Source organism: Trichomycterus rosablanca, chromosome 4 (assembly GCF_030014385.1).
Source record: "Trichomycterus rosablanca isolate fTriRos1 chromosome 4, fTriRos1.hap1, whole genome shotgun sequence".
NCBI classification, from domain to species: Eukaryota; Metazoa; Chordata; class Actinopteri; order Siluriformes; family Trichomycteridae; genus Trichomycterus; species Trichomycterus rosablanca.
The window spans coordinates 21,328,162-21,341,599 of record NC_085991.1 but is presented as its reverse complement, the minus strand read 5'-3'; the positions used below and the strand labels follow the sequence as shown (position 1 = coordinate 21,341,599).

Here is a 13,438-nt window from a genome sequence, read left to right as displayed (position 1 = left end):
ATTTTATAAGCAATGGGTGCATAACTCAAGAAGTTTTTTCTTTCTGCAGCAGTACATTTATATACTTTATATTTTGCTAAGATGTATATGGTATGCTGTCCTTACTTTGTGCTCTTGCATTTACAGAGAAGTGATTGAAAAGAAGCCAGAGATTTTTAAGATTGAATGTCTTACTGACATCAAGAACCTGTTCCATTCCAACAAAAATCCCTTCTATGCTGCATTTGGAAACAGGACAAACGTGAGTCGAATTGTTCTGAACTATCTTCTTATATTTAATATCTGAGTTTAGCTGCTGTGGCAGGTAAAACATGAGGATTTATGCTTCACATGTGTTCTGCCAGGTATCCAGCAGTGTGATGACAGGAGGTTGTGGGTATTCTGTGTAAAATAAAAAATAAAATACAGCCTTAACCATGAACAAAACTGTCAAAATTTAACTCTGGTACACTGTCATATTCATATGATTTTTTTAAAGCCTGTCATGAAAATTTTATGCATTTCCCCTTAGTCATCTGGAGGTGGAGCTCAGTGTGGGCCTACATGAGTACAGTGCACGTAACTAACTGCAGAGGGCAGAATGCTCAGCTCACATATGGCACCAATTATGGCATGTTACAGCGCTATGTGATCGAATAGATATTTTAATGTATGTTGTAAGTCTTGTATTGTAAAGTACCTGGCAGTATTCAGGCTCAAATTTCAGAGAGGCCTGTCTGGGTGGAGGACATCATAATTTGCTGGCTCCTTTTACAGACATGATTACATCTGTTTTTTAAGCCGTGAACATCAGTGTTTCACTTTCTGACATGTTTATGTACTTGTTGGAAAGATTTTCCATAGCCTGTGGTGTAAGTCTGGTTCTTTTCTTGTAGGATGTGTTTGCCTATAAAGAGGTTGGCGTGCCTGTCTGCAGGATCTTCACGGTAAACCCTAAAGGAGAACTAATTCAGGAGCAAACCAAAGGCAACAAGACATCGTAAGCACATACTTAACTTAAATCTACAGAGCTTTATTCTAATTCATTTTAATTAATTCTAATTTTTTGTTCAAACCATGGCCACGAAAGAGGAAGAACTGTACAAAAAAACATTAATCTCTAAATACCACCAATGAACACCAAACCCTTTCATTTATTTTATTCACTTATTCATTCATTTTTTAACCAGTGCTTTACACATCCAGCCACTCAGAACACCACCTTACCCAAACCCACCCTCCCCTTCCCCAGCACATACCAACAAAGCTTTATCAATGTCAGACAGAAGTTTCCAAACTTAATTTCTATATACACAGATGGCTCGAAAACCCTCAGGTACACAGGTAAGGCAATACTACCACAACTTTGGAACTTCTAGAAAATGACAAACTAAAGCAAGAATGTGCTCTGACATAATGGCCTGTTTGAAATCACTGGAAACCCTGTCACCAGACCACCCAACCCTAAAAAACATCCTGAGGAAAATCCAGTATACAATTGCAATGTATACTTTTGCTAGATACCAGGACACTGGGGGCTCACAGAGAACAAACATACCTATCCTCAAGTCAAAGTTAAGTCAAAATTTATTGGTATAGCACTTTTTACAATAGACATTGTCTTAAAACAACTTTATAGAATCCAGGACTAACAGACCAAAAACCCCTGTTGAGCAAGCCAAGGGGCTATCCTGTCATGAAAAAAACCATAAGGGTTAAAAATAATAATAATAACTAAGTTCTTCATCTTGGTCAAGCTTATGCTGGGAATACTTATGGTAGGAATACAACCTAGGTCACCAGTCTATCCCAAGATAACTTGCACATGTATTTTCTAAGAGCAATGTGAGAGTTACCAATCCACATTCTGCATGTATCTGGATGTGGGATGAAATTATAGTACCTGGAGGAAACCCACATGGACACTGAAAGAACATGACAAATCTATTACAGACTGTGACCGGTGATAATAGTTGAACCCAGATCCCCAGGACCAATGCTGCTGTGTAGCACCCACTCTACCAGTGGTGGTTCAAATACTGGACTGCTGTAATGGTAATGCCAGACAGCTACTAAACTGGGTTCATCACTTGGCTTTGTCTTCATATAGTTTGATATGTTGTCTTTGCGTCTGCATGAGTCTAAATTAAACCTTCAAATAATTTTCCAGTATGTGGATTGACTGTGTATGCAAGGTGTTTCCATTATGTCCCCAGTGTGTCTAGGCTTTAGATTGCAGAGCAGAATGATGAAATGACAGAATGATACAATTAATAAATGAATACATAAATGTCCAAATCCTGTTTACACTTATTTGTTGAAGGTAGCTCTGGTGGTCTATTACACTTAGCAGGCCAGCAGGTTGTCTACACAGGCATGATTAGTTATATATACCGATTAGCCATAACATTAAAACCACCTCCTTGTTTCTACACATAATGTCCATTTTATCGGCTTCACTTACCATATAGAAGCACTTTGTAGTTCTGCAATTACTGACTGTAGTCAATCTGTTTCTCTGCATGCTTTGTTAACCCCCTTTCATGCTGCCCTTCAATGGTCAGGACTCTCCCAGGACTACTACAGAGTAGGTATTATTTGGGTGGTGGGTCATTCTCAGCACTGCAGTGACACTGACTTGGTGGTGGTGTGTTTGTGTGTTGTGCTGGTATGAGTGGATAAGACACAGCAGCACTGCTGGAGTTTTTAAACACCTCACTGTCACTGCTGGACTGAGAATAGTTCACCAACCAAAAATATCCAGCCAACAGTGCCCAGTGGGCAGCGTCCTGTGACCATTGATGAAGGTCTAGAAGATGACCAACTCAAACAGCAAAACAGCAGCAATAGATGAGCGATCGTCTCTGACTTTACATCTACAAAGTGAACCAACTAGGTGGGAGTGTCTAATAGAGTGGACAGTGAGTGGACACAGTATTTAACAACTCTAGCAACGCTGCTGTGTCTGATCCACTCATACCAGCACAACACACACTAACACACCACCACCATGTCAGTGTCACTGCAGTGCTGAGAATCATCCACCACTTAAATAATACCTGCTCTCTGGTGGTCCCGTGGTGGTCCTGACCATTGAAGCACAGGGTGAAAGCAATCTAAAAAAGCATGTAACAGAGTTGGATGGACTACAGTCAGTAATTGTAGAACTACAAAGTGCTTCTATATGGTAAGTGGAGCTGATAAAATGGACAGTGAGTGTAGAAACAAGGAGGTGGTTTTAATGTTATGGCTGATCAGTGTATTGGGTGCGGGGGTTAGATGGATTAGCGCGATGTCCAGGGTAGTCCCTGAACTAATATTTAGTGGCATAACAATTGTTTCCAAGATCTGTGTTGCATGGAGTCGACCAACTTCTGGCACCTCTGAACAGGTATTCCAGTCCAGGATGATTAGACTACATTCCACAGTTCTTCTGCATTTTTGGGTTTTGCCTAAAAAAAAAACGTGTTTCAGATATCAGAACACAAGTTCTCTATGGGATTGATGTCAGGGGATTGGGCTGTCCACTCTATTACCTCAATCTTGTTTGTCTGTAACCAAGATGTTTTGGGTCATTGTCAAGTTGAAACACCTATTTTACGGACATTTCTTCTTCGACATAGGGCAACATGATCTCCTCAAGTATTCTGATATATTTAAACTGATCCATGATCCCTCGTATGTGATAAATAGACGTAACACCACGGTATAAAAAAACATCCCCATATCATCATTTTGTACCACCATGCTTTACTGTCTTCACAGTGAACTTTGGCTTGAATTCAGAGCTCAAGGGTCGTCTGACATACTGTCTACGGCCACTAGACCCAAAAAGAACAATTTTGCTTTCATCAGTTCACAAAATGTTGAGCCATTTCTCTTTGGACCAGTCAATGTGTTCCTTGGCAGATTTGAACCCATTCAGGACACGTCTTTTTCTTAACAACGGGACTTTGCAGGAGTTCTTGCTGGTAAATTGGCTTCACTTAATCATCTTCTGTACTCACTGGTAACTTCAGATGTTCCTTGATCTTTCTGAAGGTGATCACTGGCTGAACCTTTGCCATTCTGGCTATTCTTTGATCCATTCAAACAGTAGTTCCACGCTTCCTTTTGCATCCTTCAGGTTTTGGTTGTCACTTCAAGGCATTTGAGATCATTTTAGCTGAGCAGCCAATAATTTGCTGCACTTCTCTGTATGTTTTTTCCCTCTACAATCAACTTTTTAATCAAATGACTCTGTTCATCAGAACAATGTCTGGAACAACCCATTTTACCCAGTATTTCAGAAGGAAATGCGCTATGACCAACATGTGCAACATTTGCCACCCTCCTACCTTAAATAAGGGCGAACATTGACACCCGTTCTTCTGCAGAATGAATGCCGTCACCAGTTGAACTTCTCACTGCTATTATTTTGAACAACCCACTTTCAATCAATGCTTCGATTACTCAGAATAAGCAGCATGCATGTGTTAATTGTTGGGTTTGTTTTGTTTTCATTACTCTACTACACTATCAAGTAAATTATTTGTAGAAATATATTTTCTACTAAAAACGGTGGTTTATCAGGTTAATGATGTGTGACTGCTATTTTTTTGAACACCACTGTATATGACTGCCTCTTGTACTCACAAAGTAAATCAAGCACAAAAAATTTTCCTCTAAATATTTGACTGTTTAGTTAAAACACACTGAATGAGTTTGTGTGTGTTCTGTCATCTTGCTGTCTCTGTGCAGGTACAGCCGGTTGAGTGAACTGGTGGAGCATGTGTTTCCCTTGCTGAATAAAGAACAGAGTTCAGCGTTCAGCTTTCCCGAGTTCAGCACCTTTTGTTTTTGGAGACAACCCATCCCTAAGATCAGTCCTGAAGACTTGCTCTTGTAGGCCAGCCTTAACCTGTTTCAAAAAAAAAAAAAAAAAAGGAACTGTTTCTTTCTGTACAAACTCAAATTTTTGGTAAAATAATTTACCAGATTAAGTGAATTAACGTTCTTTGAAGGTAAAGCATTGCAAGAAAGTTCTCACACCCATAGCTGCAACTTGATACCATTTTTTCATCAATATCTGAGCCATGCTGTGTACCATTTGGAATAATTGTATGGGATATCTGTTCTAATATGAACAGTACAGTACAGTAGTTAAGCTGTTGAAGCAGATCTAAAGGTCACATTGAACCTCTGGGTGGGCTGCACACATCAGGGGGATAATTAGCCTGTCTGAGTGCTAATTTGCTTCTCTGGTTTGTAATAGATGTTCTTTCTAATTTATATGATGAATGCTTTTCTTAAAAGCATCTAACCTGGCCCCATTAATTATGCGGACATACCCGTGTTAATTACTTTCATACCATTAGTTGTGGTCTGTTTAATTTTTTGGCAGGCCAGTCCTTACACCGTGTAGGTCTTTATCAATACTGTGGTGGTCCAGCGTAGGCCAGTGTTTAGTCTTGAGGCCTATGTGGTCACCGGCCACACTATGGGTGCAGTAATACAGCATGTTTAGTAGAGAACAGAAAATGAAGCGTGTGAGGAAACATAGGATTACAAAAGAAATTAATAATAGTATTTATTTAATGCTAATATATTTATCTGTTTATAATAATGAACTATTATGGCATAAGAATGAATAATATTACTGCCTCTAAAACGTGGTGAATGAAGTCCTGGCTGCCTGTGTAATGCTAAAAAATGAGGCATGATCAGAAATACCTGACTTGTCTTTTGGTGCTGCTATTGAAGTAAGTGCTAATCAGCTGCGTTGCTGAATATGCTGTTTTTTTTTTTTTATCCCTGCACAGCTTCGGCCTGATGATACACTCAGGCTTTCAGCTCCAGCGTTTAGGCCCACCACATTAAGGAAAGCTTGCATCTGTTTTCCAGGTGTTTTCCACTCATTAAGAATTTCTTTGTCATGCTGCTTTTGCAATGCCTTACCGATCGCACTTTCAGCAGCAAGCCAAAAGAACACCGGGGATCCTCTTGCACTTGACGAAAGGACTGCATCATCATTGGAAGCTATTCAGCGGTCCTCAGTTCTTATTTTCATGATAGTAATAAGAGATAATGTGCACATTTTACTGTTGATTTGGTATAGCTGGTAAATTAGACCTTTTTTGATAGGCTGAAAGTATATTAGTCACATTAACCAGTAAATACATTTATTGCGTATGTTTAGTAAAGTTCTAGTAAGGGTATTATAGTCTTGACAGGCAGGCTAAAAAAATGTGTTGATAGTGTGCTGGTAAAGACCGTCTGTAGTTATAGAGGTATTTTGTAACAGTAATACCATCAAAGCATGTACAAATTGTAATGTGTTTTTTTAGTAGAATGCAGCTAATTTCCAATAGGAATCAGCCTTTTTTATTAGACATCTGCTAATTGAGGTGTCTGTTGTCAATAGAATATTAAGACAAGCCGGTCTTTGCCTGACTAACTGCGTATCGTGTTTGTTTCTAGGTTCTCTTCTAAGTTGTTTTAGGTTCACTGTACGTTGAAGAGGCTTGCACACACTCCGCACAAAAAACGAGTACTTTATTTCCAGAAGAACATGTACAGGTTTAACATTTTTTGGAGGAAATACAATAGGCGTGGTTTGGCTGTTTGATTAGTTAGAGCACATTTTGTCTTTATGATGTGTAGTGAGTAATCTGTCTGTTAATGATTAACAAAGTGATTCCATTCTTTCTATGAAAGTAAAACTTCTTGTGTGGGATGGACACACTCATTTAGGAGGGTTGTTAAAAGATTAAAAAAAGACCTTTATAATTACTGTTCATTACTCTTGATTTGGTGTTTATTTTATATGTTTTTATTTGCTGATGCTGAAGTTTGTTTTGGTGTTTATGTAAAGATTGAAGTTACCGTGTAAGACCATATAAATACCTTTTAACATATACTTACTGTATGAATTTATGGAGACTGTTTTGGAAAATGTTTATAAAACCAAAAAACTATTAAAATGCATTTATTACAAAGTGATTTGCTAATCTACTCATTTCTTCCATCTTTACTAAGATTTTATGTGAAGAATGAAGGGTTTTAATCGACAAAATGCAGAGAAAAAAGGCACATCAGTGACTGGAAAAAAATGAAATGCATTTTGTACATTGTGAAAATCAGTACATGTTTTTGGTGATTAATACCACAAGTCAAACTTTTTTTTTAAGTACAGTGTTTTCACATAGCCTTTATATCTGTGTCTTATCCAGTTGTACAAGAAATGTTGCAATAAATAAGATGGACTATCCAAACAATAGTTCATAGTGTCTTGTGTAAAAAGAATAAGAGGGTTGGAAGAACATTTTCACTTTCAGCCTCTGTAAGAAGTCAGCTCTTGGCTTGATCCTTGCTATCCGTCATTTCAAGAAGCTAGTTTAGAAATGCTTGAAATTCTAGCATTCTAACCCCTTACTACTTATCACTGTAGTTATCTGTAAATACAGGTGTTGTACTTGGTGTTCGCCAGTGTACTAGAGGTTTTTTCTGCCATGATTTGCTGTGCAAATATTAACAAACATTTGTTATTTCTGGGACAGACTGGATCTTTTATTCGGAGCTCGATCTAAGAATTTTCACACAAACCATAACTTGTACCATGAATGTGTTTCTACTGTCATTTCTCCTGCATTGTAGTGTGCTGCTGTATTACAAAATATGTCCGACCACTAAATAGTGGTGAAAAGAGTAGCCAAAAGTACTCCTCCAAATAACTACTACTCAAAGTAAAAAGCCTTAAGTAGTATGTTAATGTAAATAAATGCTACCATCGTGCATATTAATATCTATTAAATTATAAAGAACGGTAAACCTGCATATTCTTGCTGCATATGACTTATGAAACAGGGGCGGTGGTAGGATAGTGGTTAAAGTACTGGACTAGTGATTAGAAGGTTGGTGGTTCAAGCCCCACCACTGCCCAGCTGCCAGTCAGGCATCTGCTTAAATGTCATAAATGTTAGCAGTGCTTCATAGTCAAAAGTTTTAGATTTTTTTTATATATTATTTATGCATTTTCTGCACTTTTTTCTCCCTTTTAGCGCATCCAATTGCCTGATTGCATCATGCTTCCTCTCCACCAATGCCGATCCCTGCTCTGATTGAGGAGAACGAAGCTACGATGTATTCGAGATCCCAGCTCTGGTTCCAGCGTGTGTTTTTACCGCTGCGCCACCTGAGCCGCCATGATTTTTAGATTTAACTGAATTTAAACCTCAACATCATTAGCTTAGCAAATAAATGTTGTGCATGATGGGGGATTTTGAAGCACAGACCTAATCCCAAATGACTTCCTCTTTAGTATTCAAGCACTCTACATGGCGTAAACACAACATGCGTAAAGTAATTCATCACAACGGCGGGATGAACAAAGCTGAAGAGTAAAATCATTTTCCTGCTTTTACAAATTTATTCACGTAGGAGTAAATAGTCATCGCAAAAGTAACTTCAGTAGCTATTTGTGTATTGTTACCACCATCATTGGTTGTAACTCATATAAAACCTTTGAATTACGGTTTACTAGCTTGTAATGATTCACTGTAATCTGATCAGAAGTCCAAAACATATAATAGTCGATTCATTTTAAAGTATATGTAATATCTATAAATCAGCTTTTTACATAAAAACAAGATACAGAGAAATTGTGTAACAAGTAAATATCTTGGTGCACTGCTTTCTTGGATTGAGAACGTCGTCTGGCACCTTAGCTGTTTGCTGCAATTGTTTCTCAAGGCAAGCCAAAGCTAAGCAATGTTTTCCTTAGTGTTTTTGGCTTGTGTATGTGTCCTCTGTAGTGTGTGTTTTCTGTCTGGATGTTATCTGTGAGCCTGAGGCGAGTACAGAAATACGGCGCTGAACGTGGAGAGGATCTCTCTCGCCTCGGAGAGGGCAAGCGCTCCGGCTGTGCGCACCAGTGCTACATGATCTCCTGCCCGCAGTGAGAGGACGAGGCTGAGTGCCGCTGAGCCGCCACACTGACAAGGTCTTGATGCGCGGTGTTCATCGAGCCCCCCATAGCCTGCCGAGTCCAACTTCTGCACTCTGTGCTCGGACACTGAAAGCACAGCCTCGACCCGCTCACGCCGAGGAGCTACGAGCACAGCCGATACCATATAACGTCCGCTCACGGGCACTGTGAAGATTCCTGTGGAGTGTGCAAAAAACAATATTCAGCTGCCAGCTAAGTTATGCACTGACTGCTTCAGTTATTTTTCAAAAATATACGAACAGCCATGTTGAATATTAATTTGGTGGTGTGCTCTATAAGCATTTTGGCATGGTCTTTTGACTCCCTTTTAGTGTCTACAGCTGGTGATTTCTATGTGCCCATATAAATATAACTATTAAGCTTTACCTATTAAAAAGTACCTGAAACATTGGACCCTGTCACTATGCTGAATTTGACCTGGATGGTCAAATTTAATCAAAGAACCACAACGAGAGACTGCTGGAACACGATGCCAGTGTCTGAGCAAGATTTGCATTACAATAAGCTTTGAAAATAAATAGTAGGAAAGAAGCCCCTGGTCCAAAACTAAGCATTAGCCTCTACGCCAAGAGTAATGTAAAGCAGCTTATATAATGTTTTTTTTTGGACAAAAGTGTGGTTCAATCATAAATTCACACAAATGATTTAAATCTCAAAACGAACTTCTGCTGTAGAAAGTGTGTGTGCCAATATTCCTGAAGGAAAAGCCCCAGGGGAAACCTTACAGTGGCTCAGAAACACCTAACTGGGAGTAATTTTTTTATCTTCTGATTAGCCAATGATTTTTATTCAGTTTTTACCAAAAACATCTTTTGCAATCCAGCTCTGAATTGTAGGCGACTAGACTTTTTCTTGCTAATATTTGTAAAGCAACCATTAACAAAGTAATAAAGTGTACACTGATCAGCCATAACATTAAAACCTCCTCCTTGTTTTTACACTCACTGTTCATTTTATCAGCTCCACTTAGAAGCATATAGAAGCACTTTGTAGTTCTACAATCACTGACTGTAGTCCATCTGTTTCTCTACATGCTTTGTTAACCCCCTTTCATGCTGTTCTTCAATGGTCAGGACCCCCACAGGACCACTACAGAGCAGGTATTATTTAGGTGGTGGATCATTCTCAGCACTGCAGTGACACTGACATGGTGGTGGTGTGTTAGTGTGTGTTGTGCTGGTATGAGTGGATAAGACACAGCAATGCTGATGGAGTTTTTAAACACCTCACTGTCACTGCTGGACTAAGAATAGTCCACCAACAAAAAATATCCAGCCAACAGCGCCCCGTGGGCAGCGTCCTGTGACCATTGATGAAGGTCTAGAAGACCAGCTCAAACAGCAGCAATAGATGAGCGATCGTCTCTGACTTTACATCTACAAGGTGGACCAACTAGGTAGGAGTGTCTAATAGAGTGAACAGTGACTGGACACGGTATTTAAAAACTCCAGCAATGCTGCTGTGTCTGATCCACTCATACCAGCACAACACACTCTAACACACCACCACCATGTCAGTGTCACTGCAGTGCTGAGAATCATCCACCACCTAAGTAATACCTGCTCTGTGGTGGCCCTGTGGGGGTCCTGACCATTGAAGAACAGGGTGAAAGCAGGCTAAAAAGGTATGTAGAGAAATAGATGGAGTGTAGTCAGTAATTGTAGAACTACAAAGTGCTTCTATATGGTAAGTGGAGCTGATAAAATGGACAGTGAATGTAGAAACAAGGATGTGGTTTTACTGGTATGGTTGATCGGTGTATATTTATATAGTTCCATTTAAAATATTTGCAATTTAAATAGCTCAACACAACTAATGTAACAAGCATTTGTCCAACCTCAACACAAAATACCACTTTTATTGACTACTGCAGTTGAATTATAATTATTCAATGACAAGAATCGTTAATACTTAGTAGAGGGATCATAGGGCCAGCTGTAGCCTAGTGGTTAAGGTACTGGACCAGTGATCAGAGGGTCGCTGGTTCAAGCCCCACCACTGCCAGGTTGCTGCTGTTGGGCCCTTGAGCAAGGCCCTTAACCCTCAGTTGCTCAGACTGTATACTGTAATTGTAATGTAAGTCGCTTTGGATAAAGGCGTCTGCTAAATGCTGAAAATATAAATGTAGTAGAGCACTCTTTTGCTGCCAATGAGATGCATGGCCAGACACCAGCGTCTGGCAGCGTTTCTGAGGAACCTTAACCCATTCCTCATGGGCAATGGCCTTCAGTTCACTAATATCCTTGGTGCATTCTGTAACCACCTTTTTCAAATCCCACAAAAGATTTTCTACGTGGTTCACGTCAAGCGACTGTAACGATCACACCAGAATCTTCCAGGACTTCTTATGTAATCGAGCCTTGGTGGACTTGGTGAAAGGTCCAATGATGTCCATCTTCAGCTTCTTCAGAGAAGGCATGACATTTTCTTCTAGGATTTCCTGATTCATAATTAAATTCATCTTGCCCTCCACACGCTGCAGCCCCAGAGCATCATTGAGCCACCGCCATACTTCACTTTAGGCAGGGTGTTCTTTTCAATGTATGCTTTATTCCTTCTCCTCCAGACATACTGCTGATCCACAGGTCTGAAAAGTTCCAGTTTTCTTTGATTGCTCCACAGAACAGAATCCCAAAACTGTGGCTTATTTATATGATTTTGAGCATATCAAACTTTTCTTGTGTTTTTGGGTCAGTAGAGGTGTAGGTATTGAGTTGGGGCATGGAAACCTTCAGTGTTTAATATGAGCCTTACTGTGCAAACTGAAATGTCAATGGTTTTTGACCAGCTGCCTCCTCAGGAATCTGGTAGCAGCGCTCTTTGTACCACCTCCAGGTAGTGTAGCCAGTGTTTCTTTAACTTTCAATTTGTAAACTATTCGTCCAGCTGTATCTCTAGAAACATTCAGTGCCTTTGCTATATTTTATATCCTTTTCATGGTTTGTGCAAGGCAATTATATCTTCTCTTAACTTTTTGAACTACTCTCCTAACTTTGCCTTATTTCTAACATGCAATTAAATGTCACAGTCGACAACCCCCTAATGAAGCCCTTGATTGGTTGTATCAGGTGTGCTTGAGACAAAACCTGATTTGCAAATGTGATGCAAATGTGAACTTATGATTGCAGTTGTCATTAAAAGTGGCATTTTTATATTAGTTCTATTAGCTGTGTTGAGTTCTTTAAATTGTCTTTGTTTGATTGGTTTTGATTGGCAAAAAGCTAAAAGTTTGCAAATGTTGCTAATAAACATAATATGCAGTGGGGTTAAATAATTTTGACTGTGAGTGTAAGACTTGAGGTGAATGTTTTACCTGTTTCAGGATTGTAGTGTCCTCCATCGTTAACCAGAACCTTATTGAAGCGGATGATACCAAAGTCACCTAACAATGCCTGCTGTGTGAGACCAGCTGAGAAGGAGAAGGGCTCTTCATACAAATGTCTTTCTGATGCTACTGTAAAAGAGGTACAAAAATTTGTGTTCATGTAATGGATTATGTCTATATGCTTAATACATTTATACCTTAAGGGTTTTACTCAGCAGTTCCACTAAACATGGTTTTTTACAGACTGTTTTAGATGCTTAAAATATGCTTTCTAACCAGACTAAAACAAGGAACATCTGTCAATCCTGTGTGATAATAAAAAAAAAAAAAAAATGCAGCAACATAGCCATACCAAATATCATATAACAAACTGTGGATAGGGGGTGGGAATAAAAATCCTAAATTAATGAGTCTGCTGTTTTCATATTTTACATTTTTGGCGTTTAGCAGATGCTCTTATCCAGAGTGACTTACAGAAGTGCTTCCATAGTGAACATTACCTTACTCTTGTTTAAGTAGACAACAGTCTTACAATACTAATCTGCTGAAACCCTGTTAGAACCAAAGTGTTTTTTTCTTGTGCAAGAGATGAATAAGAGCATTAGTAAGTAAGTACAAGTCAGCTTGAGTGCTTAGTAAAGAGGTGGGTTTTTAATCGTCTTTTGAAGACAGCAAGAGACTCAGACAGACAAGGGAAGCTTGTTCCACCACTTGGGTGCAAGTACAGAGAAAAGCCTTGATGCATGTCTTCCTCGAGTTCTGGGTGAGGTTGCAAGTCGAGCAAAACTAGTGGCTCGGAGGTTGCAGGGTTTGATTAGACCTCGAAGGTAACTTGGGGCTGGTCTATTTTTGACTTTGTAGGCGAGCATCAGTGTTTTAAACTGTATGCGTGCAGCTACAGGTAGCCAGTGAAGAGAATGCAGCAGTGAGGTGATGTGGCAGTGTTTAGGTTGGTTAAAAAGTAGGTGCCTGGGTGGCGCAGCGGGATATTCCGCTTGCACACCAGCACCGAGATTTTGAACTCCCCGGTTTGAAACTTGATGTTGCCACTGGTTGGCTGGGCGCCATCTAGTGGGCATAATTGGCAGTGCCTGCGGCAGATACTAATTGGCCAACATATCCGCCTGTGCAGAATGCATGGACGAGAA

The 13,438-nt window shown here is 39.6% G+C and overlaps 2 protein-coding genes across 3 annotated transcripts in view; one reads left to right on the top strand and one right to left on the bottom strand.

Annotated features, from left to right (window-relative positions):
* Positions 1 to 6,956, top strand: part of lpin2 (lipin 2) — a 36,172-nt gene extending 29,216 nt beyond the window's left edge. For both annotated transcript variants that reach the window (XM_062993951.1, XM_062993952.1), the window contains exons 17-19: positions 127 to 241; positions 876 to 979; positions 4,720 to 6,956. In XM_062993951.1, coding sequence (XP_062850021.1) covers positions 127 to 241; positions 876 to 979; positions 4,720 to 4,867 — 367 coding nt within the window. In that variant the 3' untranslated portion in view covers positions 4,868 to 6,956. The remainder of the gene's footprint in view (positions 1 to 126; positions 242 to 875; positions 980 to 4,719) is intronic.
* Positions 6,957 to 7,082: 126 nt separating this feature from the next.
* emilin2a (elastin microfibril interfacer 2a) overlaps positions 7,083 to 13,438 on the bottom strand; it is a 31,661-nt gene continuing 25,305 nt past the window's right edge. Inside the window, exons 8-9 of the mRNA XM_062993950.1 lie at positions 12,279 to 12,419; positions 7,083 to 9,121 (exon numbers count right to left, since the gene is read on the bottom strand). Of these exons, the coding sequence (XP_062850020.1) occupies positions 8,793 to 9,121; positions 12,279 to 12,419 (470 nt within the window). The 3' untranslated portion in view covers positions 7,083 to 8,792. The remainder of the gene's footprint in view (positions 9,122 to 12,278; positions 12,420 to 13,438) is intronic.